Raw genomic sequence first — 22,436 nt, 5'->3', positions numbered from 1 at the left:
GCTCTGAGTTAAAGCACAATGGCACTGAATATACAGAACTAACTGATATTGCCAACATCCTGGCAGATAGGTTCAGTGCTAACTTTACCCACCTCTCACCCCCTAAAGGGCCCATCTCTATACCAGAAGAATGCAAAGATCCTTTAATCACTGCTGCATAGATAAAAACCACACTCTCCAAACCCAAGAACACAGCATCCATGGGACCTGACAACATCCCAGGCTGTGTTCTATACACTACAGAACGAACTGGCACCCCACCTAAGTACCATGTTCAATCATAGCCTCATCTCAGGCTTTGTGCCCACTGAATGGCGCACAGCGACTGTTGTCCCACTCCACAAAGGGAGATCCACCACGGACCCAGGGAACTACCTCCCCATTAGCCTGACGAGCCTGGTCTGCAAGGCCATGGAACTTATAAACAAAGACATTGGTAATCTCCAAGTCTTGACCCCACCCAGTTCTGGTTTGTAAAAGGCAGATCATGTCTCCTAAACATGACAGACTTCTTTGAAGCAGTCACCAAAGCTATAGATAATGGTAAAGTGGTTCACACAGCCTATCTAGATCTCGCCAAGGCTTTCAACACCACCCCCCACTCTGGAAATTATAGATAAACTCCCTAAACTAGGTATAAATCCCTGTGTCACAAGATGGGTTGCCAACTGGCTCACTGACAGAACCCACACTGTGAAAGTAGCAGACTCCAAATCCGACTTCAGACCTGGGACAAGTGGAGTACCACAGGGTTCAGTCCTGGGTCCTCTCCTATTTGGTATCTACTTTTCTGAAGTACAGGCTAACACAGGTGGTCTTTGGCTAATGAAGTTCACAGATGACTGCAAACTAAGAGTCGTAATCGAAACCCCTAACAATGTGGACATCATACAAGAGGCCCTCACTGAGACAGATGCCTGGTGTCAAAGCCATGACCTCAGGCTCAATGCCAAAAAGTGTATTGTCATTCCGTTTGGTAAAAAGTCTGTACCCATGAACTACCACATAGGCAGTAGTCTACTTAACAACGAAAGTGTGATAAGAGACCTTGGGACATAGGTGGACCGTAGTCTCTCCTTTGATAATCACATCGCCACAGTAGTCAGGAAGTCCTTCTACGTGGCACACCTCATCACAAAAGGTTTCTCATCCAGGAAAAGAGGTCATTGTTTTCCCTCTACTCATCACTCATTAGACCCATTATAGAGTTCAACTCCCCTTTTGGTATGTACCTCACAAGACATCTACAACAACTGGAAAAGCCACAGGAGTACCTCACAAAGAGAGTTACCAGCCTCAAACAGATGCCCTTGCAGACCATCTCATAAAACTCCAGCTTTACTCTGTTGCATATTGCCTACTCAGAGGCGATCTCTACCTAACATACAAAGCTATGTCAAACCCAGAGCTGTTGGACATGCTCCACTTAAAGAAATCCCAACCCCTCTGAGCTATATGCTCTAGGGATCTAAACCTTGTCACCACAATAAACAGAACATGCTGGAGGGATAGATTCCTGCCCCAGAGACTTCCCATACTCTGGGGCAAACTACATATCTATATAAAACAAAGCTCCTCCTCAGCACTCTTCAAGAAAAATCTTGATGATTGGATGGGAAATCGGAAATTCACCCCAGGAATCACTTCTGTGGCTCTGCTTGACAGGGGCAGAGGTAAATAAATTTCTTGGGTGGTAAAAGTCAGGGTACCTTTTTGGCTAGGCTTATATAGGCCTTAGGGCCAGTAGCCTAGTACCTACTTATGAACCTGTGAAAATAGGGTGGAAATAAAAGAAAGGGAGATGTGGTTAAATAAATTATTTAGAGGGACTGACAAATGTTAAAGGCTAGAAAAGCTAGGGTTTCTCACCGAACAAGACAAGGAGCAAACTGCACTATGCTAAACAGAAAATAAGGGATTACTTCGATAATATTTTTTTTATTTATTTTACATTTGTTTACCAGGATAGTCCGACTGGATACATGTCCATTTTCAGCGGAGGCCCGGGGAGAAAAGCTCCAGATGTACATACAAAGACTATTACATATAAATGTAAAAATGAAAAACATTTGTTAAGATTAATCTATAAGATGTAAGTTTACATATTAGATAAAAAGTCTATTATAATCTTTTTAAGACTCAAAGCAGTATATGTAAAAACATTCATAAATTCATACTTCATCAGTTTAACAATTAATCCCTTCTTATTAGGTTGTAGACAAAAAAATTGGGATGTAGTCAAAGTAGAGGAAGACGACCAGTTGTATCATACAGGCATGTAGTACTAGTTAGTCTGGATTGGTGCATGGGCACAGTCAGTGTAGTTTGAAGTACTGTCTTAGATTTTTCCTGAATTGCATTGGGGAGACTTCTGAAATGAGGTCAGTAGTAAGGGAGTTCCAGGTTTTGCCCACAGAGTTGGCAAACCGTGATTCTCTCGCTAAATTATTAGCTTTGAAAGTTTGAACTAAGAGTTTGTCAGATGAGCGTAGTACACTAAGGTTACTATAGGGAGTGATTAGGTTAGCGAGTGCTGGTGTATTTTCAGGCTGATGGAGAATCTTATGAGCAACTATCAGTTGAGTGACCAGAAGTAGATTAGGTAATTCAAGCCACCCTAAAGACTTAAGGTTGAGACAATGATGGGTTCTGAAAGCAGTTCCAGTGGCAAATCTGGCAATGTTATTATAGCAACTAGATAGCTTGTTAAGGTTAGTCCTGCTCAAGTTTGTAAATAAGGGTGAAGCATAAAGGAGGGTAGAGAGGAGGTGTGTTCGAGCAGTGATGGATGTCCTTCAAGGATGCATCTGCAGTCTTCACAAATGGGTTGTCCTGTCGTCAGGCAGCCCTTCGGTCGGCCGGATTCCAAAGTCTGGGTCTGGCTTCGGCTGGTGTCGCACTTCACCCGACGTCATTGCGGCAGTTCTTCGGGTATAAAGGCATCAGCCGACGCCATTTTACTCAGTCTTTCTTGCCGCGTGGCGCCCGAAGCAGAAGCTGTTCGCAAGTGCCGGTCGGTCAGATCCAGAGATTACTACTACCGAATATTACTTCAAAGACTTCTAAAAGCTAAGTACCCGTTGGGGACTCTTTCTTGCCTCAGCCGATGTCAGAGAAAGTGAATAACTGTTTATCTTGTGGGAAACAAATACCTCATAAAGATTTCCACTCCTATTGCATACATTGTTTAGGCCCAGACCACGACGTAGCAGCTTGTCTAGCCTGTGCTTCTTTTAACCGACGGACGCTTAGACGTCGGTCGGAGTTTGCTGAACAGATTTTCGGCTCCGATTTTGCATATATTATGCCGTCGGATCCTCCGACTACGCAAAGTACCAAAAAACGCAAAGAAAAGGACCGACACTCGCGGTCCGTGGTTTCAGCCGAAACCGCGGTTAAGCAAACCGCGAGTGTCTCGGTTTCGGCCGAAACCGAGCAAGCGGTTCTTTCTTCAGCCGAAATCATGCCTTCTACCGAGGCCTCTTCTAACCTGGTAGAAACGGCTTCTGAAATCCAACCTTCTGTTGCGGTTTCACAGGATTTATCAGATACCATTCCCCTGGATATTTCTACCCCTGCACGTGGAGCTGCTAGGCCTCCTGCAGCAATGTCTATTACGGCCTTTGCCAGGGCTAAAGCAGCCAAAGCATCAAAAACGGTGCCTGCCAAGCCCCCCTCTCTCAGGCCCAGCACCAGCTCCCATATGCTTACTTTGGCTGAGGATCTCATCTCTTTAATTCGTGGAGCCCAACCTCATCCAGACAGGGCCTCTCTCCCTCCTACAGAAAAAAGGCCTAGAGCAGAGCCCCCTGAGCCAGTATCCACAGATGATTCCTCTGATGACTCAGAACATACAGACCCTCCTGAGGCTGCTTATTCTCCTTACGAAGACTCTGATGCTGAGGAGTCCATCCCTTCAGCCTCTCCTCCTGAGGAATTTTCCTTTCTGGAAACCTTGCATGCTATGAGGGAACAATTTCAGTGGCAGGGCCAAGATTTCTCAGACTCCAGAAAAAGGCTTAGGACCTTTCTACATTTGCCACAGCATAGGCCTTTAGCTATACCTCCAGTACTTTCTGTTGTTGATGATGCATTTAATGATGCTTGCACTTCTCCTGATTCATTACCTCCGGCTCCTGCTAAGCCCGATAGGTTCTACAGGGTCCCGGACACTCATCACCATTTATATAAGGCTCCTTTTGCAGATCCAGAGACTATCTCCCAGGGTCCTAAAGCTGTAGCAGCTACTTCCACTAAAAACCCCCTCCCCTCTGAAAGGGAATCCATGTCCTTAGAGAGATGGGGTAAAAAAGTTTACACCTCTGCTACTTTGTCAGCTAGAGCTTTGAACTGCCAATTTCATATGATTCAATACCAAGAGTTTATGCTTGACCAGTTGACTAAAAAGCTGTCCTCTGAAGAATCTTTAGATAAGAAATATGTTCAAGAAATGGTACATAACATACAGCAGGTTAGTAACCATTCTTTAAAATGTGGCTATGATGCACTGGAGGCTTCCTTTAGATCAGCCATGACTGGCACAGTTATCAGGAGGCATGCATGGCTGAAAGAACAGGCATTACCAGACCATGTCAAATCAAAGCTTTTGGATGCACCCATGGACAAGGTCAGTTTATTTGGTTCCCCTGCGCAACAGGTACTAAAAAAGATGGAAGAGAAGGCAAAATCTGTACAAACAGTGAAAGATTTCTTGCAAGTTCAACCTCCAAGGTTTAGCAGGAACTGGCCCTCCAAGAATTGGTCCTTTCCAGACTCCTCTAGGGCACAAAGAGGCAGGAATAGGCGCTCGAGAGGCAGAAACCAAACCAGGGGTGCCTACAGGGGTCGCCAGTGGCAAGGTAACAACCAGCGAGGCACGGATGCAACCACCACCACTACAACAACTCAATCACAGTGACTTGGCGGTGGCACCGCCTACCAGGGAACAACTAGAAGCACTCTTATGCGGAAAGCTAACCTTATTTTCAAAGAACTGGCATTGCATCACAAGAGAAAAATGGATTTTGCAAACTATAGACCAAGGTTACAGGTTCCATTTCCATACTCTACCAAGCAAAAGAGGAATGCCAAACCTGCCACCTACTCAAAGGACAGAAGCTCTAAAGCAAATATCTCAATTACTAAGAATGAGAGCTGTGGAAAAGGTACCACCTTTGGAGCAAGGAAAGGGATTTTACTCCAAACTCTTCCTGGTACCAAGAAAAGAAAACAAATGGAGGCCTATTCTAGACCTGTCCGCTTTAAACAAATTCCTCATTGTTCCAAAATTCAAAATGCTGACCCTACAGCAGCTTCTTCCCATGCTGGGCAAGGAGTCTTGGCTGGTAACTCTAGATCTCAAGGAGGCATACCTGCACGTCCCCATAAGACCAATTTGCAGAAGATACCTCAGATTTCTTGCAGGATCAGAGCATTATCAATTCTCAGCATTGCCCTTTGGCTTATCTACTGCGCCCAGAGTGTTCACGAAATGCCTGGCATCAGTAATCGCTCATTGCAGACTTCAGGGGATTCAAATCTGTCCCTACCTGGACGACTGCCTGATACAAGCGGACAACAAAATAAAACTAACAGAAGACCTACAAAGAGTCATTTACCTGCTGCAAGCCCTGGGATATACAGTCAATATAAAAAAGTCAAGGCTAATTCCATCCCAAAGAATAACCTTTCTGGGTGCAGAACTGGACACATCAAATCAAATGGCATCCCTAACTGCAGAAAAGAAAGAGCAGCTTCCTCTCTACTTCTTGGCATTAACAAAGCAGAACCATCTAACTGCAAGAAAAGTGCTGCAAGCTCTAGGCTTCATGGCATCCTGCATAATACTGGTCCCTCATGCCAGGCTGCATATGAGAAAGCTACAATGGTACCTAAAGAATTTGTGGTCTCAACACAAGCACAGCCTAGAAACCAAAATTCCAATGATTCCCTGCCTGAAGAAAGAGTTCCTATGGTGGGCTCAGGCCTGCCAATCAAACTCAGGATTGCCCTTCTGCAAAAGCCAACCAAGACAAACCATCACGACAGATGCCTCAGACCTCGGTTGGGGGGCACACATGCTAGACAGGTGCATTCAAGGCCTATGGACTCAAGACCAGCTGCACCTGCACATAAATCTAAAGGAAATGATGGCAGTAAAATTGGCAATCCAGGCCTTCAAACCTTTTCTCCAAGAAGGCCAGCTGATAAGGACAGACAACACCACAGTTATGTGGTACATCAACAAACAGGGAGGCACACACTCATATCCTCTATGCCGGCTGGCACTGGACCTATGGGATGTGGCTCTGAGCTACAACATTCAGTTACAAGCAATTTATGTACCAGGGAAGGAAAACATTCTAGCAGACATATTAAGCAGAACTACCACAGATGCCCATGAATGGATGCTGCATCCGGACATCTTCAAAGCCATCACAAGAGAATGGGGATTACCACAAATAGACTTGTTTGCATCCCCACTCAATCACCAGCTAAAGAAATTCTGCACAAGGACGTACCACCCACTTGCTTGGAAGGTGGACTCCTATCTTTCAGTTGGAAAAACCTGATAGCATACGCATTCCCACCACTTCCTTTGATGCACAAGGTGCTTCTGAAGATCAAAGAGGAACATCCGAGGATCATTCTGATAGCTCCAGACTGGCCAAGACAACATTGGTATCCATTGCTGAGGAGCATGTCCGGGAACAAATATGGACACTACCCTGATCCCATTACTGTTAACACAGAACAACTTCAACATCCTGCATCCAAACCTGAAAACTCTGCAGCTAACTGCCTGGAACATTACATGACAACAATTAACCCAAATTTATCCCAAAGGGTTAAGGACATAATCCTGGAGGCTCGAAGACCTTCAACAAGAAAGAATTATGCAGCAAAATGGAAAAGATATCTCACTTGGAGTACTGCAAAGGGGCAAGAAGTGACACTGGTGAACATAGCCAACATCCTGGAGTACTTGGCAGAGCTCTTCCATACAGGCCTGTCCTACTCTTCCATCAAGATACATGCCTCAGCTATTTCAGCAGAATACAGATTGGATACTCCTGTCTTCTCGCATCCTCTGCTCAGACAGTTTCTGAGAGGAATTAAAAATGTGAAACCTCCCCGGAAACCTCCATTACCAGCATGGGACTTGAACTTTGTGCTAGAAAAATTGACACTTCCCCCTTTCGAACCAGCAGCAACAGCAGAATTACAATACTTATCTTGGAAGACTGCATTCCTGCTGGCAATAACTTCAGCAAGAAGGGTCTCTGAACTACAGGCATTAATGGCAGTGCAACCCTTCCTGATCTTCCATCAAGATAGAGTGTCCATGAGAACAAATCCTACATTTATGCCTAAGGTGGTATCCAGAGTCTCTTTAAATCAGGCTATCCACCTTCCTACATTCTTCCCCAACCCACAGAACAGGGGAGAAAGGCTACTACATACCTTGGATGTGCATAGACAATTACGCTACTACCTGGACAGGACAAAAACCAATAGAAAAACTGACCAGCTTCTGGTAGCATATGCAACAGGGAAGGAAGGAAAACCAATTTCAAAACAGACAATCTCCAAATGGATAGGAAATTGCATTCGATTTTGTTACTCCTATCATGGAAAGAAAACTCCAGAGAACAACAGGCCTCACTCCACAAGGGCTACAGCCACTACTACAGCTTTCTTACGAGGAGTGACTACCAAGGACATTATAGAGGCTGCTACTTGGACCTCCGTGCATACATTTGCCAAGCATTATAATTTACCTTTATACTCTAGATCCCAAGCTGGTTTTGCCACTGCTGTTTTGCAAGGGATCCTAACTACACCATAATCTCTACTCATTCCTCCTCCCCTAGTTTAGCTATGGTATTCTACCCATTTGTGAAGACTGCAGATGCATCATTGAAGGACATAGTACAGTTTTGTACCTACCATAAATGTAGATGTCCGATAGGAATGCATCTGCAGTCAGGATTACCCTCCCTCCTTCCCCTCTGAGGTACTCCTTGGGTATTTGCCAACCTTCAGCTAGCTTGGGGGGGATCTATTATGGTGTATTTGTTTGTATATATGTACATACATGCTTATTTTGTGTGTTTGCTCTCTACTATTTGGAAACTTTGGCATTTATCCAAATTTAGCCATCCAAGAGGGCACCTGGCATCTGGGGCAAGAAACACTGAGGAAAATGGCGTCGGCTGATGCCTTTATACCCGAAGAACTGCCGCAATGACGTCGGGTGAAGTGCGACACCAGCCGAAGCCAGACCCAGACTTTGGAATCCGGCCGACCGAAGGGCTGCCTGACGACAGGACAACCCATTTGTGAAGACTGCAGATGCATTCCTATCGGACATCTACATTTATGGTAGGTACAAAACTGTACTTTCTAGTTACTGGAGTTAGGAAGGGCTTAATCTTATAGAGAGATCCAAGTTTTTTATTGACAGTCTTGATAGTTTGACTAAGGTGTGCATCGAACTTGAGGTTATTGTCAACTATTACTCCTAAGAGTTTGGTAGAGGGGTCAGGAGAAATAATGGTCCCATTGTTAGACCTAATATTGAAGGCTGGTAAGGGGGTGTCTTCTGTTGGGGGAGAAAAGTAATAGTTTCATTTTATTAGGATTTAGTAAGAGTTGTCTGTTAAGGAGCCAGTCTTCTACTGTGTTAAAAGTGGCTTGGGAAACTATCTGAAGGTCACTGTGAGTGGTGGCCGAGCTTATTAAAGGTGAATCATCTGCATATTGGACACAGATTGCATCTGGGATGACCTTATGCAGATCATTAATAAAGATAGAAAATAGGAGAGGTCCCAGTATAGATCCCTGAGGAACTCCCAGGGTGACGGGTAGTAAGGTAGATAATTTGTCCTTCCATAAGACAGCTTGGTGTCTACCATTTAGATATGATTGGAACCATTTAAGAGACTGGTTGTCAAGGGAGACGTTTTTTAGTGTTAGTATGAGAAGTTTATGGTTAACCATATCGAAGGCATTTAAAAGATCCAGAAATATGCATGAGTTTAGAAAGATTACTGTTAACCAACTGTTTTTTGATTATAACGCTAGAGCACAAAAATGTTTAGCACAATTACTGAGGCAACAAAGTAGAATGGGCTGTTGCCAAGCTTAGGGAGCCTATACCAAGGAAGATAAGAAATCCTGTAAAAGTATTTGAGATAATTTGGAAATTTTATGAAAGTCTGTGTAACACAGAGAAATATGGAATTGTTAAATATGCCACGGTTAGTGGTAGATGAGGCTCAGTTACTAACAGTTAAGATAGGAGGAGATGAGATAAAAATGGTGATGTATAACCAATCTACAGGAAAGTCCCCAGGAATAAATGATATTGCTGTAAAAGTTTGGAAGCTAGGAAGGAAAAAACAAAGTTCTGGAAGGTATTGTCGAACAGTATTTTAAGAGAAGTACCAGCATCCTGGAAGAAAGCAGTGGTAGCTGTAATACCTAAAGATGATAAAGATCCATCAGATCCAGCTTTGTACAGGCCCACTTCAGTACTAAACCACGATTCCAAAGTGTTTGTCTAGAATGACAAAAGTGATGCTAAAATCGATAGCTATGGATCACTGTGGTTTTGTTGCAGGGAGGCAAACATTTCACATTAACAGAACACTGATGATCCAGAGGGAAGTAGAATGTAAGAATATCGGTCTTGATGCAGAGAAAGCATTTTACAAAATAAGCTGGGACTTTGAGCAGGGCAATGGAGGCATTCGCATTCCCTGATAAAATAATAAGGTTGGTTAGGAGGATATATGAGGGATTGGAGGCAAAAATTAAAGTGGGTGGGTTCCTCTGATCATTTCTGCTTGAGCAGATAAACCAGGCAGGAGTGTCCTCTTTCCCCTTTATTTGTATTATATTTAGAACCATTGACAGAAAATGAGGGACTCAGAAATTCAAGGATATAACTAGTGTGGTAGTCAAGAAAAGCTGGCTCTATTTGAAGATATTATTCTATACATGATAAAACCAGAAAAGGACATTACAGTGTTGTGGATCACTTTTTAGACAGTTTCATGTTTTTTGGGATGCAAAATTAATGAAGCTAAAATAAAGGCAATAGCTATAAATTATGTACCCACACAAGAATTGATTCAGCAATATCCATATTTATGGGGACATGATAAAAGGAGGTATATAGGAGTATGCATTAAAAATTATTCCAGTGTGGCAGTGAAGGATATGTTGCAAGAGACAAAATTATAGATGTGGGTAGTAAGGTACAAACAGCTAAAATGTTTAGTCCCTTTAATTTTCTACACAGGTCAGGTACATGCCTCGCAAATGTACCAAATTACTCATTTTTTAGTGTGTTTTGGGTCCAAATAATGGGGTGGCACCCCTTCATTTCCGATTTTTCCCTTTTTTTTTTCTTTTGCTTTTCAAGCTGATGTCATCACGTGCGCGATGACATCAGCTCCGCCAGCCTGTCAGAATTGAGCTCAAGGGCTCAGGTGCATGCATTTCCGGCTGGCTGCTACTGTTTGAATGCTGTGTGTGGGAAGAAAACAGCACATCTAGCCATTTATTTTTATCTTCTAATTGGACTGCTGAGTTATTTCCATATCAGTTACTGGTGTTAGAGCTACAGACTCGTTTCAAGGTATTTAGAGCCTCCCAATGGACTCGTTTCATTTCAAGGTATTTTGAGCTGAGCTAAGCTAGTTACTGCTTCTGAACTCCTTTTTCACTTTCTGGAGTTAGTATGTGTGTGTGGTTACTGCTGTTAGAGCTAAGCTATGGGGTATTTCGAGCTGAAGTTAGTTACTGCTTCTTGACGGACTCGTTTCAAGGTATTTTCATCTAAGCTAGTTACTGCTTCTGAACGGCAAGGTATTTTCAGCTAAGCTCAATACTGCTTCTGAACTGACTCATTTCTAAGCTAGTTACTGCTGTGAACGGCAAGGTATTTTCAGCTAAGCTTTGTTACTGCTTCTGAATGGACTTGTTTCTAAGCTAGTTACTGCTTCTGAATGGCAAGGTATTTTCAGCTAAGCCCTGTTTTTCACTTTCCATTGTGCGTTTGTGAGCCAGTTGTGAATTTATGCCTTGTATTTTCGTTGTGTTCCTCATTAAATCTGTGGTTTTTCAGAATTTTTGTGGCAAATGACAAGCATTTGAATTTCATACTTCATATTCTTCAGAAAAATAAATGCTAACAAAATCTTTTATTCTAGCAATTTTCTAAGTTTATAAGATCAGTATTTGAAATTTGTTCCAATTTTGGGTCGGTATTCCCCCCATTATTGGCTTTGTCCAGGTTTTTTTTGTGCAAAGATGTTGAGAGCTCATGTGAGAAGAACTGAATTCTGTATTCCCCCATTATTGGCTTTGTCCATTTTTTTTGTGCTAAGAGGTTGAGAGCTATGGTGGGAAATTAGTTCACTAAGTGATAGTCATTTAAATTTTAGTCTTCCTATCTTCTTTCAGGAAACTGCTGATGTGGCATAGTGGTATGTTGCTCTGACTGTAGTGCACAGGGTCCTGGGTTCAAGACTTGGCAGTGAAATGCATGGTGGTAACACATTTTTATTTTAGCAACTTTAAATTATACAAGCAATGTTTAAAATGTGTCCCTGGTTTTGGCATTCATTATGGAAATGTTCTGAAATGGGCAGTATGTTAAGTTGTCAATCTCGCCTTCATTCTTGCTTGATGGGTTCGGAGCCGATCCCTCGGCTCCGACTCGGCACTTGCTAAGCTCAAGAGTCACTTTTACCAGCTCGAGGCAGCCCCATATCCCATGATGCAAGGCGGTAAGTACCCAGATCTCGTTTGCCGCTTCGCTTATGAGGTCCTCCTTTTACCAGCTCCTGGTAAGTGATTCACTACTTTGATATTTTAGCCCCTTTTTGCTAAAAACTCTTTAATTTTTACTTTTAAGTTAATTATAAAGATTTTCTGACAGAAAATTCCCTGTCTCTACTAATTTTTTTAGTCAAACTTTACCCATCCCATCCCCGTTAGGGTGTGTGTGTGTGTTTTCTAGTAATACCTTTTGGTATTTTATTTAATTTAATTCTTTGACTGGTGTGTGTGTGTGTTGTGAAACACCATGTCAAAGGAGAGGGTCTCAGGCTTTAAGAAGTGTGACTCGTGCTGTCAGAAGATGTCTCTGACAGACGGTCACACTTCTTGCCTGTATTGCCTGGGGCCTCTTCACCTGCAGGACTCCTGTGCTATATGTCATTCCTTCAGCCAGAGAGTCCTGCAGGAAAGAAGAAACAAACTGATACTTAGGGGCCTTCTTAAGCCGGAGGGCTCTCCGGCTAAGTCGGCTCCATCTAAATCAGTCAAATCTTCCAAGGCCCAGGCTTCTGTGTCTAAGCCTGCGGCCTCGGCTCCGACTCGTTCTGAGTCGAGATCGGCTCCGGCTGGAGCCGATTCTGGCTTAACTAAGCCTTCGGCACTGATGGCTATCGGTGCTGATTCTGCATCGACCACTTCGGTGTCGGCTCCGATCGGTTCCGACCACCATGTGGCACAGGCATCGGTGTCGGCTCCGATCGGCTCCGACACCGTTACTTTTGTGGCTGTATCGGCTCCGGCTGGAGCCGATGCATCGAGGCTTCCTGTCGGCTCCGATAAGTCCTCGGCTCCGACAGGGTCTATAGTTTCATCGGTTCCGATGGCTCATTCCAGGAAGAGGTCGAGGTCTCCTTCCTTGGAGCCGATACTTTCGGCTCCGGCTTCACCTCTCCTTTCGGAACGGAGCCATCGGAGCCGATCTTCAAGGTCATCCAGATTTTCAAACCATGACTTAGAGAGAGTGGTCAGCAGATTACTTAAGTCACAGGCACTGGCCCAAATGTTACATAGTCCGTCTCAACAGACGACTGTTGGTCCACACCCTGTTACAATTCCTCCTTCAACTCTACCCCAGAGCTTGGAGTTGGAGTCTTCGGGAATGGTTACTGCTACGGCTGGAGGACAGATACCCCCTTCTGTTCCTTCAGCCTCTATTCTTATCTCCTCTTCGAGACCTTCCTAAGAGGGATTCGGTGGTCGGGCTTCCATGGTCTCCTCCGAGGGGGTGAGTGGCATCGGACCCTTGTCCGAACCCGCTCTTCCCCTTGGAGCCTCGGCCTTGGTGAGTTCGGCTCCGACATCTGCCTCTGAGACTTCCCTTTCGGTGGTCCCTGGAGTTCCTAGTTCTTCGGAACGGGTTCTCTCGGACCTGCCTGGGAGGAGCATTGAGGTGATGAAGAGTGTGCTGGCCACTGGTATCAGTCAGCAGTCTGTTCCCGTAGCTCCTCCCTCTATAGTGCCTGTTGACATCTCTGCCACTTCTCTTGCTACAGGACCCAGAGATCCTTCGCCTCAGGTTTCCCCATTGGGAATTTCCCCCTCTTCCGAGGATTCTCCTGATGTTTCGGGAGATCCTCCTAGGAAGAGGACTTGTAAGAGGAAACATGTAGACTCCCCCGAGTCTGTCACTTCAGATACTGACTTTGATGAGTCAGAGGGATCCCCTAGATCCCCGTCTGAGGATGTCTCCTTCTCAGACATCCTAGAACTCCTTAAACAGAGGGGAACTGGCCCACCAACAATCCCTCTGAGGATGAGTCAGTATACCTAGAGGCGTTTGGATCTCGGCCCTCCACCTCCTGGGTGTCTCCGCCTTCGACCCCTTATGCAGGTTATTGCCCGAAGGCGTGGGCAGCTCCTGACTCTGTAGAGCCAGTCCCTAGGAGGCCTTCAAAATTTATCACTGCCCGTGTGACAAGCAATTCCTCACTAAGGGTGTCCCGCTGATGCCATGGTGGTGGCTGCTGCCACCAAGAAGGAACTTGCAGATCCTTCCGTGCCGTCCATCCTCCTAATAAGGACTCTAGGACCATGGATAGGTACGGTGGCGGATGTTTTCCTCAGCGACCTTTGCTATCGTTCGCTGAATTACCTATGTCACTTCACCAGACTCCAGAGGGATATCCTTAAGGAGCTGGGTGAAGTAGTACAGGATCCTACAGCTGCAGGAGCTCAAGAAAAGATTGCTTTGCAGCTAGGAACCCTTAATTCCATTGCAAACTCCTCCATGCGGCTAATATCATATGCTGCTGATGGAGCGAGTAGAGCCGCAGGTACAGGTGTGGCTCTTCGCCAAGCCTGGATGCGGCTATGTGACTTTGCAGATCCCTTCAAGGCGTCCTTCACAAATTCTCCCTTTGATGGGTCAGCTTTGTTTGGCCCTCAGGTGAAGGAAACTTTGACCAGGTGCGAGCAGGACGGCAAGACTCTTTCTGCTGTAGGAGTCCGTTTTTCCACCCCTTCTAGACCTTATCCCAAAGGACAGAAAGGTGGAAAAATGTGGTTCCGTAAATCCCAAGGAGTCACGCCGGATTCACGTGGTCAGTTTACCCCTAGAGGCAGAGGGGTAACAACAACAGGCGCTCTAGAGGCAGAGGGGGTCCAAAAAACCAGGGAAACAGAGAGCCTCTCTCTGACAAGCCCTTTCAGCATCCCTGAGATGTTGCCCGGCTGTCCCTTCTTGGAGGCAGTCGGGGGAAGATTATCACTGTACCCAGAAGCCTGGCATTCCCTCACTCAAGACAGATGGGTACAGTCGATCATATCCAAGGGTTACATAATTCCTTTCGAGGAAAGTCCTTTCCCCTCAAATTCCCTTCCAGATGTACCACCGGTCTAAGGGAAATTGCAGAGTTAGAAGTCTCAAAACTACTGCAAAAAGAGCCATTCAGCCAGTTACAACAGACCATTCAGAGCCGGAATCTACTCAAGGTTCTTTTTGGTCCCCAAAAAGACGGGAGACTGGAGACCAATATTGGATCTCAGCAGACTCAACAAGTCTGTGAGGAAGACAAGATTCGAATGGTCACTCTTCAGTCAATTCTGCCCTTCTTACAGAAGGACAACTGGATGTGCTCAATAGATCTTCAGGATGTGTACTATCACATCAAAATTCACAGACGCTCCAGGAGATTTCTCCGCTTCGGCTGGGGTCCAGTCTTTTCAGTTCAGAGCCCTGCCCTTTGGTCTCACTACAGCCCCCAGAGTGTTCACCAAATGCATGGCAGTGGTCACGGCTCACCTGAGGCGTCAAGGATTCCAGGTGTTTCCGTATCTCGACGACTGGCTCCTGTCAGCCACCACCAGGCATCAGCTTATACAAGCCAGGGATTACACAATAAATCTTTGTTCTCATTTGGGCATCTCGATCAACTTGAAAAGTCATCCTTATCGCCCTGCCAGTCTATTACCTTCATAGGCGCAAACTTAAACACTGTTAGGATGTCAGCTACCCTTACAGATCAAAGAGTTTCAGACATTCAGAGTCATGTCAGGATCATTCTGGCCAACAAGAAAGTACAGGCCAGAATGGTTCTAAAGGTATTAGGCCTCATGGCTGCGGCCATTACTCTTCTTCCCTGGCTCGATTCTACATGCGCCTTCTTCAGTGGATGCTGTTCACACAGTGGTCATACCAACAACTTCCAATGCGTCACCAGATTCTGGTGACACAGACTTGCAAAGATCATCTTGCTTGGTGGATCACATCTCCTCAGGTTCACCAAGGCAGGTACTTTGTACCCCCATCCCGATAGCCACTGTCACCACGGATGCCTCCCTGATCGGGTGGGGGTCATTATCAGGGCAGGATGGTTCATGGGGCGTGGCAGCCGTTCGAGTACCATCTGCACATAAATGTCCTGGAGATGAGAGCAGTGCTTTTAACGTTGCAAGCCCTCAGCGACTTTCTTCCCGTAGGGACAATTGCAGTCCACACAGACAACATGTCTGTAGTTTGGTATATCAACAAACAGGGCGGAACCAAGTCCTACCCCTTGTGTCGAAGCGCTCAGACTATGGCAATGGGCGATCTCCTCTCATCGGTTTCTGGTAGCAACGCATATCCCTGGGAAAACCAACATTGTAGCGGACAGATTGAGCAGAGCTATTCTCATGCCTCACGAGTGGTCTCTCAAGCAATCTATAGCGGAAGAGATTTTTCTGGAATGGGGTCGTCCATGTTGCGATCTTTTTGCTACTCCCCAAAACAGCAAATGTCCAGACTTCTTCTGCCTCTTCCCTCTATCAGGCCATCCCCCCAGAGACGCTCTGACCCAGGATTGGCCCCAGGGACTTCTTTATGCCTTCCCTCCATTTCCTCTTATCCCTCAGGTTATCCAGAAAGCTACCGTTTTGAGAGCCAAATTGATTCTCATTGCCCCTTACTGGCCTCGACAAGTTTGGTTCCCGTTCCTCCATCATCACCTTTTGGTGCAGCCGTGGCATCTGGACCCAGTGCCAGATCTTCTGATTCACCAATCGGGTCAGCTGCACCGGTCTATCCCTTCTCTCAACCTCACAGCATGGTTGCTCCACTTCCTTCCTTAGCCAGGCTTCCTTTGATCTCTAACCCAGTTAGAGACATCATAGTAGCTTCGCTAAAATCCTCTACCAGGAGGATTTATACAAGCAAATGGAAACGTTTCTCTTATTGGGCTAAGGCCAAGAATATTGATCCTTTTACTGCCCCTGTTCAGGCAGTCCTGGACTTCTTAGTAGAGATTTTTCATGCAGGCTCCTCTTCTTCCACAGTCAGAGTTCAATTGGCTGCTATTTCCAATTTTCATGTCGGGATAGCATATCATAATATTATGTCCCATAGGCTCTGCAGGGCCTTCTTGAAAGGAATTTTCCTACTAAAGCCTCCAATTAGGAATCCTCCTCCTCAGTGGGATCTAAATTTAGTGCTGACATCCTTGATTCTTCCCCCCTTCGAGCCAGCTGTTTCTCGTTCCCTGAAATTTCTTTCTTGGAAAACTTTATTCCTAGTGGCTATTACATCGGCCAGGAGGGTGTCTGAACTTCATGCTCTATCGGTATGACCCCCCTATTTGGTTTTTCACAAAGACAGAGTATCTTTGAGAACTAACCCAACCTTTTTGCCTAAGGTCGCTTCAAAGAACAATTTGAATCAATCCATTGATCTCCCTGTATTTTTCCCAAACTATTCAGACAGAGCTGAACAAAAGCTACATTATCTTGATGTCCACCGTCAACTTAGATATTATTTGGACAGAACAAAAAATTTAGAAAATCTGATCAACTTTTTGTTTCCTATGCGGATAATAAAAAAGGCCTTCCTGTTTCTAAAGTGACCTTGTCCAGATGGCTTTCTTGCGTCATCTCTGAAATTTATCTGCTCAGGGGAAAACAGCTGTGCTCAAACCCTAAAGCACATTCAACTAGGAGCTTAGCTACTTCTACAGCCTTTCAAGCTAGACTTCCTTTAGACACTATTTGTGCAGCGGCCACTTGGGCCACTCCTCACACTTTTGTTTCCCATTACAAATTGGACTTGGCCTCCAGGGACAGAGCCAGTTTTGGCTCTACAGTCCTCAAGAGTTTGTTCCATTGAGCCACCCAGGATAGAGGTGCTAGGGGCGCGGTCCCATCAAGCAAGAATGAAGGCGAGATTGACAACTTAACATTAAGAAGTTATGTACCTACCATAACGTTCCATGTTAGTTGTCTTCTCTGCGCCTTCTTTCTTCCGACCCTTCCACCTTCACCCTGGCCTGGACAGACCTTGTTATAAGAAACTGTTATGCTGAAGACCATTCAGACCTGGTCCTTCTTCCATCTGTAAGTTTTCTTTCTTCCTTTGGGAAGTATTTTATGCTTGGTGCTATTGCCCTTTGTCATCAAACGAGATCTGGGTACTTACCGCCTTGCATCATGGGATATGGGGCTGCCTCGAGCTGGTAAAAGTGACTCTCGAGCTTAGCAAGTGCCGAGTCGGAGCCGAGGGATCGGCTCCGAACCCATCAAGCAAGAAAGAAGGCGAGAGAAGACAACTAACATGGAACGTTATGGTAGGTACATAACTTCTTATTTGTCGTCATTGGTTCATGCATTTTGTTTCACTGCCTACTGGAAAAATGTTCAAACAATAAATTTAAAGTGTGCTGTAACTTAAGTCTAACAAGCGTGCTGTATTATAATTTAAAGTCAGGAAGGTGTATCAAAGAATGCATGTATGTTTCTTGTTTTATATACAAGGGGCCTATGATTTGAAAACAGCCCAAAGGTAATCTTTATCCACCACTGGCCAGATGCATTTTCTTTGATGTGGTGTGGGTTTCAATGAGTGTGAGTTTCAAGGGTAGAGAAGTTTTAATGCCAAGTCTATTTTCATTGTAAGACAGTATTACTTTGTTTAGCAGATATCTATTAGTGTTTGTGCATTGTGCTATAAAATGAAAAAATAAAATCCAAATAATCATTGCAGAAGTAAAGCAGTATGCATGCATGCATTAGTGTTTATGGTAAATGGGGCGAATTAGCCAGGTAATGGGACATTGGAATGGCTGCATGGGGACTCTGGTGCCATGTTTTGGTTGTCTGTTCTTCAGTTTGTGAAAGTTGCTATTCCACAATTCGAGTGGGTGGGGTTACGTAATTATGTACGCAAATTTTACGTTAATCAGCGTACAGATTTGTACCTAGTTTTCATGGGCCTTTTCCAGATTTTTTGATGTTTCCAGGTTGAGAGGTATAGTCAGGTATGTTTTTATCAATCAGTGGAGAAGTTGTGGAAAGCAAAGAGCTGGATTTTATTTGAGAAAACTGGCAAAGGAGCAGAGTTATTGGGAGCAAATAACTGGAGAGGAAAAAGTAATAGCACAGGAAGATGCCAAGAATTTATTTGGACTGGAGGTTAGAGATTGCCTTCCGTATGAAGGATTGGTATCGGAGGATAGGCAAAGAGAAATAAATAAGGGGGGTCCTAAATGAAAGATCAGCACTTGTAGAGTTTTTTTTTTTTTTTTTTTTTAAGTAGAATCTAGACCGGATGCTGCTTTTAAAAAAGGAGTAATTAGTAGAGCATATAGAATATTGCAGTATAACTATAAGAATCACTTATAAGATGGTAGAAAGGGTTAGTAAGAGAGATTGGCTAAGCAGTTCACAAAGAAACTATATGTTTTGTCTCCCAAATAGGCAACAAAGTCTAGAAGATTTAGGATTTTTGCTTGGAAATGTTTACACAGATATTTTTAGGACCCCACATAGACTCCAGAGAAATTTTCCTCAGGTGGACAGCAAATGTTGGAGGTATGATGGGGAAGAAAGAGGTAATTGGGAACATATTTTCTGGGAGTATAATTCCCTGCAGATTACTCTATCAGAGATACTGGTGAGAAAATTGGTATAACTAAGAAAATTATTTTTCTAAGCCATGATACAGAATCGGAATTGCCTAGACACAGTAAGACTTTGCTGAGTTTAATTATGGTGGCGGACAAAATGGCAATTACTAGAAAATGGAAATCAAATTCCAAACCCAACTGTACTAGAAGTAGTGAATGTAGTAACATAAAACAGCTGGAATTGGGATCTTGGAAATTGTAGAAACAATACATACAGGGGAGGAAAGGGGTTTAAAAGAAGGTATGATTTGAATGAGGTGATGTAAAATGCTTGCAACTAAGGTTATCAGTATGCGTTGTTTTCATTTATATAAATACATGATTGATAAGTGATAATAAAATGTTTATTGTCTTAAAAAAAAGAAGAAAATAATACCTAGATAATAGCAGAGACAAGCCATGTGCTAAAGAACTAAGATCTCTGTAAAATGCTTTCCTCATTGATGAACAAAAATGTTATTTTATTTATTTATTTTTTTTGCAGGTTATAACGGAATGAAATTCCTTAGCAAACTGCACTGTGTTTTGACACTTTATTGGAAAATGTTCTGTTATAAATGCATGTAAAATAACTTTCTTCTGTTGTTTAGGTTCCAATTTCCAAGTTTCAGGAACTCAGATACAATGTTGCCCTTCTTCTAAAGGAGATGAATGATTTGGAGAAAAGGAATATTCTTAAAATTCAAGATTGATTTCTGCTTTGTAGGAATTCCAGTTGGCATCAGAAAGTATATTCCATAATGGACAGTGACTGAAGCCAGTGCCTGTAATAAACACCAAGTGTCTAACGCATGTAATACTGTGACAGCTATTAAAAGTACGACTTAAAACACTTGTGGGAAAATACACAATTACAGTGCTGCCTGTTTTGTTCAAAAGTGGCAGTCAGTTACAAGACTGACTTTAATATCACATATAACAATTTTTTAAATTTGTTTGTCGTAATGTTAAAGTCTGATAAAATAAGAATAGCCAGACATTGCTTATTTGTTGTGTAATTACAAATGGTGTTTTTTTGGAGACCCTCTGGAGTGAGTAACTGTTGGGGTTTCCTCTTTTTCCTACTTTTGCTGAGCACTGAATTTGTCACAGTATCTGGTTCACACACCTCCATACATCACAAGGTTAAAATGCAGTATTCTGTCTGAGTGCTTGATGTTCTTCGTGTTTCAGTGTTGCAGTCATCACATTTGGGCTATCCCTGCCCGGGTAGCCCTCAGTTGGCCTGAATACCAGAGGCATAGTATTTTTGCGTCAGTTGCTGTCGCTTCAGGACTGACGTCAGGTCGTCAGTAGTATAAAGTAAGGCAGCTGACGCCATTACATCAGTCTTTCTTGCCGAGGAGCCAGAAGCAGTTCGCACGAGTGCCATTCGGCCGCTACCCGAGTTTCGTTTTCCAAATTGAAGCTGAAGTCTTTTAAACCTAAGTACTCTGTTGGGGATCCTAGTTTCTTGCTCTAACCGATGTCAGCAAAAGTTAACAACTTCCTCGCCTGTGGAAAGCCAGTACCACACTGAAACTTTCATTCTTACTGCGTCACTTGCTTAGGTCCAGACCACGAAATCCCTTGCTGTTGTTTTCTGTGCTTTGTTCAACACCAGAACTATACATCGTTGGGCCCTTATTGAATTTCGCTCTGTCCTCAAATTCCGATATGGCTTACGTAAGCCATCTGACAGCAGATCTTCTGAAAAAACGTAAGGATAAAGACAGAGACACAGACCACACAGGTCCAAACCTACCGACAACGCTTCCATTAAACTAGTCAGTTCTCCGGTCCTCAATGAGGTGCTTTCACAGCCCCTGATGCCTGCTACCACAACCCTTTCAGAGTCCAGTATGCCGTGAAACTCTTCATCGACTAAGGATCCTGCGGTTGTCACTACCTTGGATGGGTCCGAAGCCGCTGATCAGGCACCAGCTCCCAAGGAAGTACTTTGCACTACTGATTCTCGACACAGACTGATGACTACTTTCATGTCTACCGTTCTTTCAAAAACTACAGAGTTTCTAAGGCCCAGGGTACGAACCACACCCAAGAAACAGACGACCCAATCTCAGGCACCTGCTTCCTTGCCTCAGTCTCAAATGTTAAAAATTGCAGACCGTATAATGCTCATCAGGGGAAGCCAAGCTACCCCTTCCAAAAGAGAGATGTGTCCCCAGTAGTTTTATCTGAACAGGAGTCCAATGATCTGACGCATCTGAATATGAAGACATGCAACTCCTCTCTACTTATGAGGATTCTGATGCAGAGCAATCCATTCCTTCAGCCTCTCCACCCGAGGAATTTTCCTTTGGGGGAAACCCTACATACTTTAAGGGAGAATTTCCAATGGAAATGTCAGGACTACCCTCAGTCTAAAAGGAGACTCACGGAATTCTTAGATCTTCCACAGCATAGACCTTTGGCCATTCCTCCTGTCCTGGATGATGTTTTTATGGAATCTAGTTTAACTCCTGACACCCTTCCTCCTGCTCCCGGGAAACCTGATGGGTATTATAGAGTCTCTGACTCACACAATTTCTTTTCAAAAATCCTACTGCTGACCTTGAAGTTATTTCTCACGGGCCTAAAGGAATTAAAGCAACTTCTGCTAAGAATCCCACCCCCTCAGATAGGGATTCCCAAGCATTAGATGGGGTACAAAAAAAAAAAGATACACCTCTGCTACTCTTGTTATTAGAGCACTAAATTGTCAGTTCCATATGATAAAATTTAAGCAACATACCATGGACCTCATCAAACAAAAAATATCATATTTTCCTGCTTGTGCAGAAAATAGAGTTACAAGAGTTAATGCATTCTGCAAGTCAAATAACTAAGCACAACTTACACGGTGGTTTTGATGCCCTAGAACCATCTTGCAGGGCAGCAGTCACTGGTTCTGTCCTTAGAAGGCATGCTTAGCATAAGGAACAGCCCTTGCCAGACCATGTAAAATCCAAATTATTGGATGCACCCTTGCACAAAGACAACTTATGTGGCACCAAGACAGAGGAGGTCTTAAAAAAAGATGGAAGAAAAAGCTAAATCTATGCAGACAGTTAAGGATTTCTTGCAGGTCCAGCCACCCAGGTTCAGTAGGGATTGCCCCTCCAAGCACTGGTCCTTTCCTGCCCCCTCCAGGTCAGTTCAGCCCAGACCCCAGAGAAGCAACCCCCCCCCCCCAGACAGCCCCAGGGAATGCAGAGATCTAAGCAATGGAGT

At 44.2% G+C, this 22,436-nt stretch overlaps 1 protein-coding gene across 2 annotated transcripts in view; it reads left to right on the top strand.

Moving 5' to 3' along the window:
* Positions 1–20,069, top strand: part of COMMD5 (COMM domain containing 5) — a 503,146-nt gene extending 483,077 nt beyond the window's left edge. For both annotated transcript variants that reach the window (XM_044057574.1, XM_044057573.1), the window contains one exon: positions 19,814–20,069. In XM_044057574.1, coding sequence (XP_043913509.1) covers positions 19,814–19,915 — 102 coding nt within the window. In that variant the 3' untranslated portion in view covers positions 19,916–20,069. The remainder of the gene's footprint in view (positions 1–19,813) is intronic.
* Positions 20,070–22,436: the final 2,367 nt, after the last annotated feature.

This window comes from Protopterus annectens, chromosome 15.part0 (assembly GCF_019279795.1).
Source record: "Protopterus annectens isolate FY-2018-M chromosome 15.part0, PAN1.0, whole genome shotgun sequence".
NCBI lineage: Eukaryota > Metazoa > Chordata > Ceratodontiformes > Protopteridae > Protopterus > Protopterus annectens.
The sequence above is the reverse complement of the archived record's forward strand: the minus strand, read 5'-3'. Positions and strand labels throughout refer to the sequence as shown.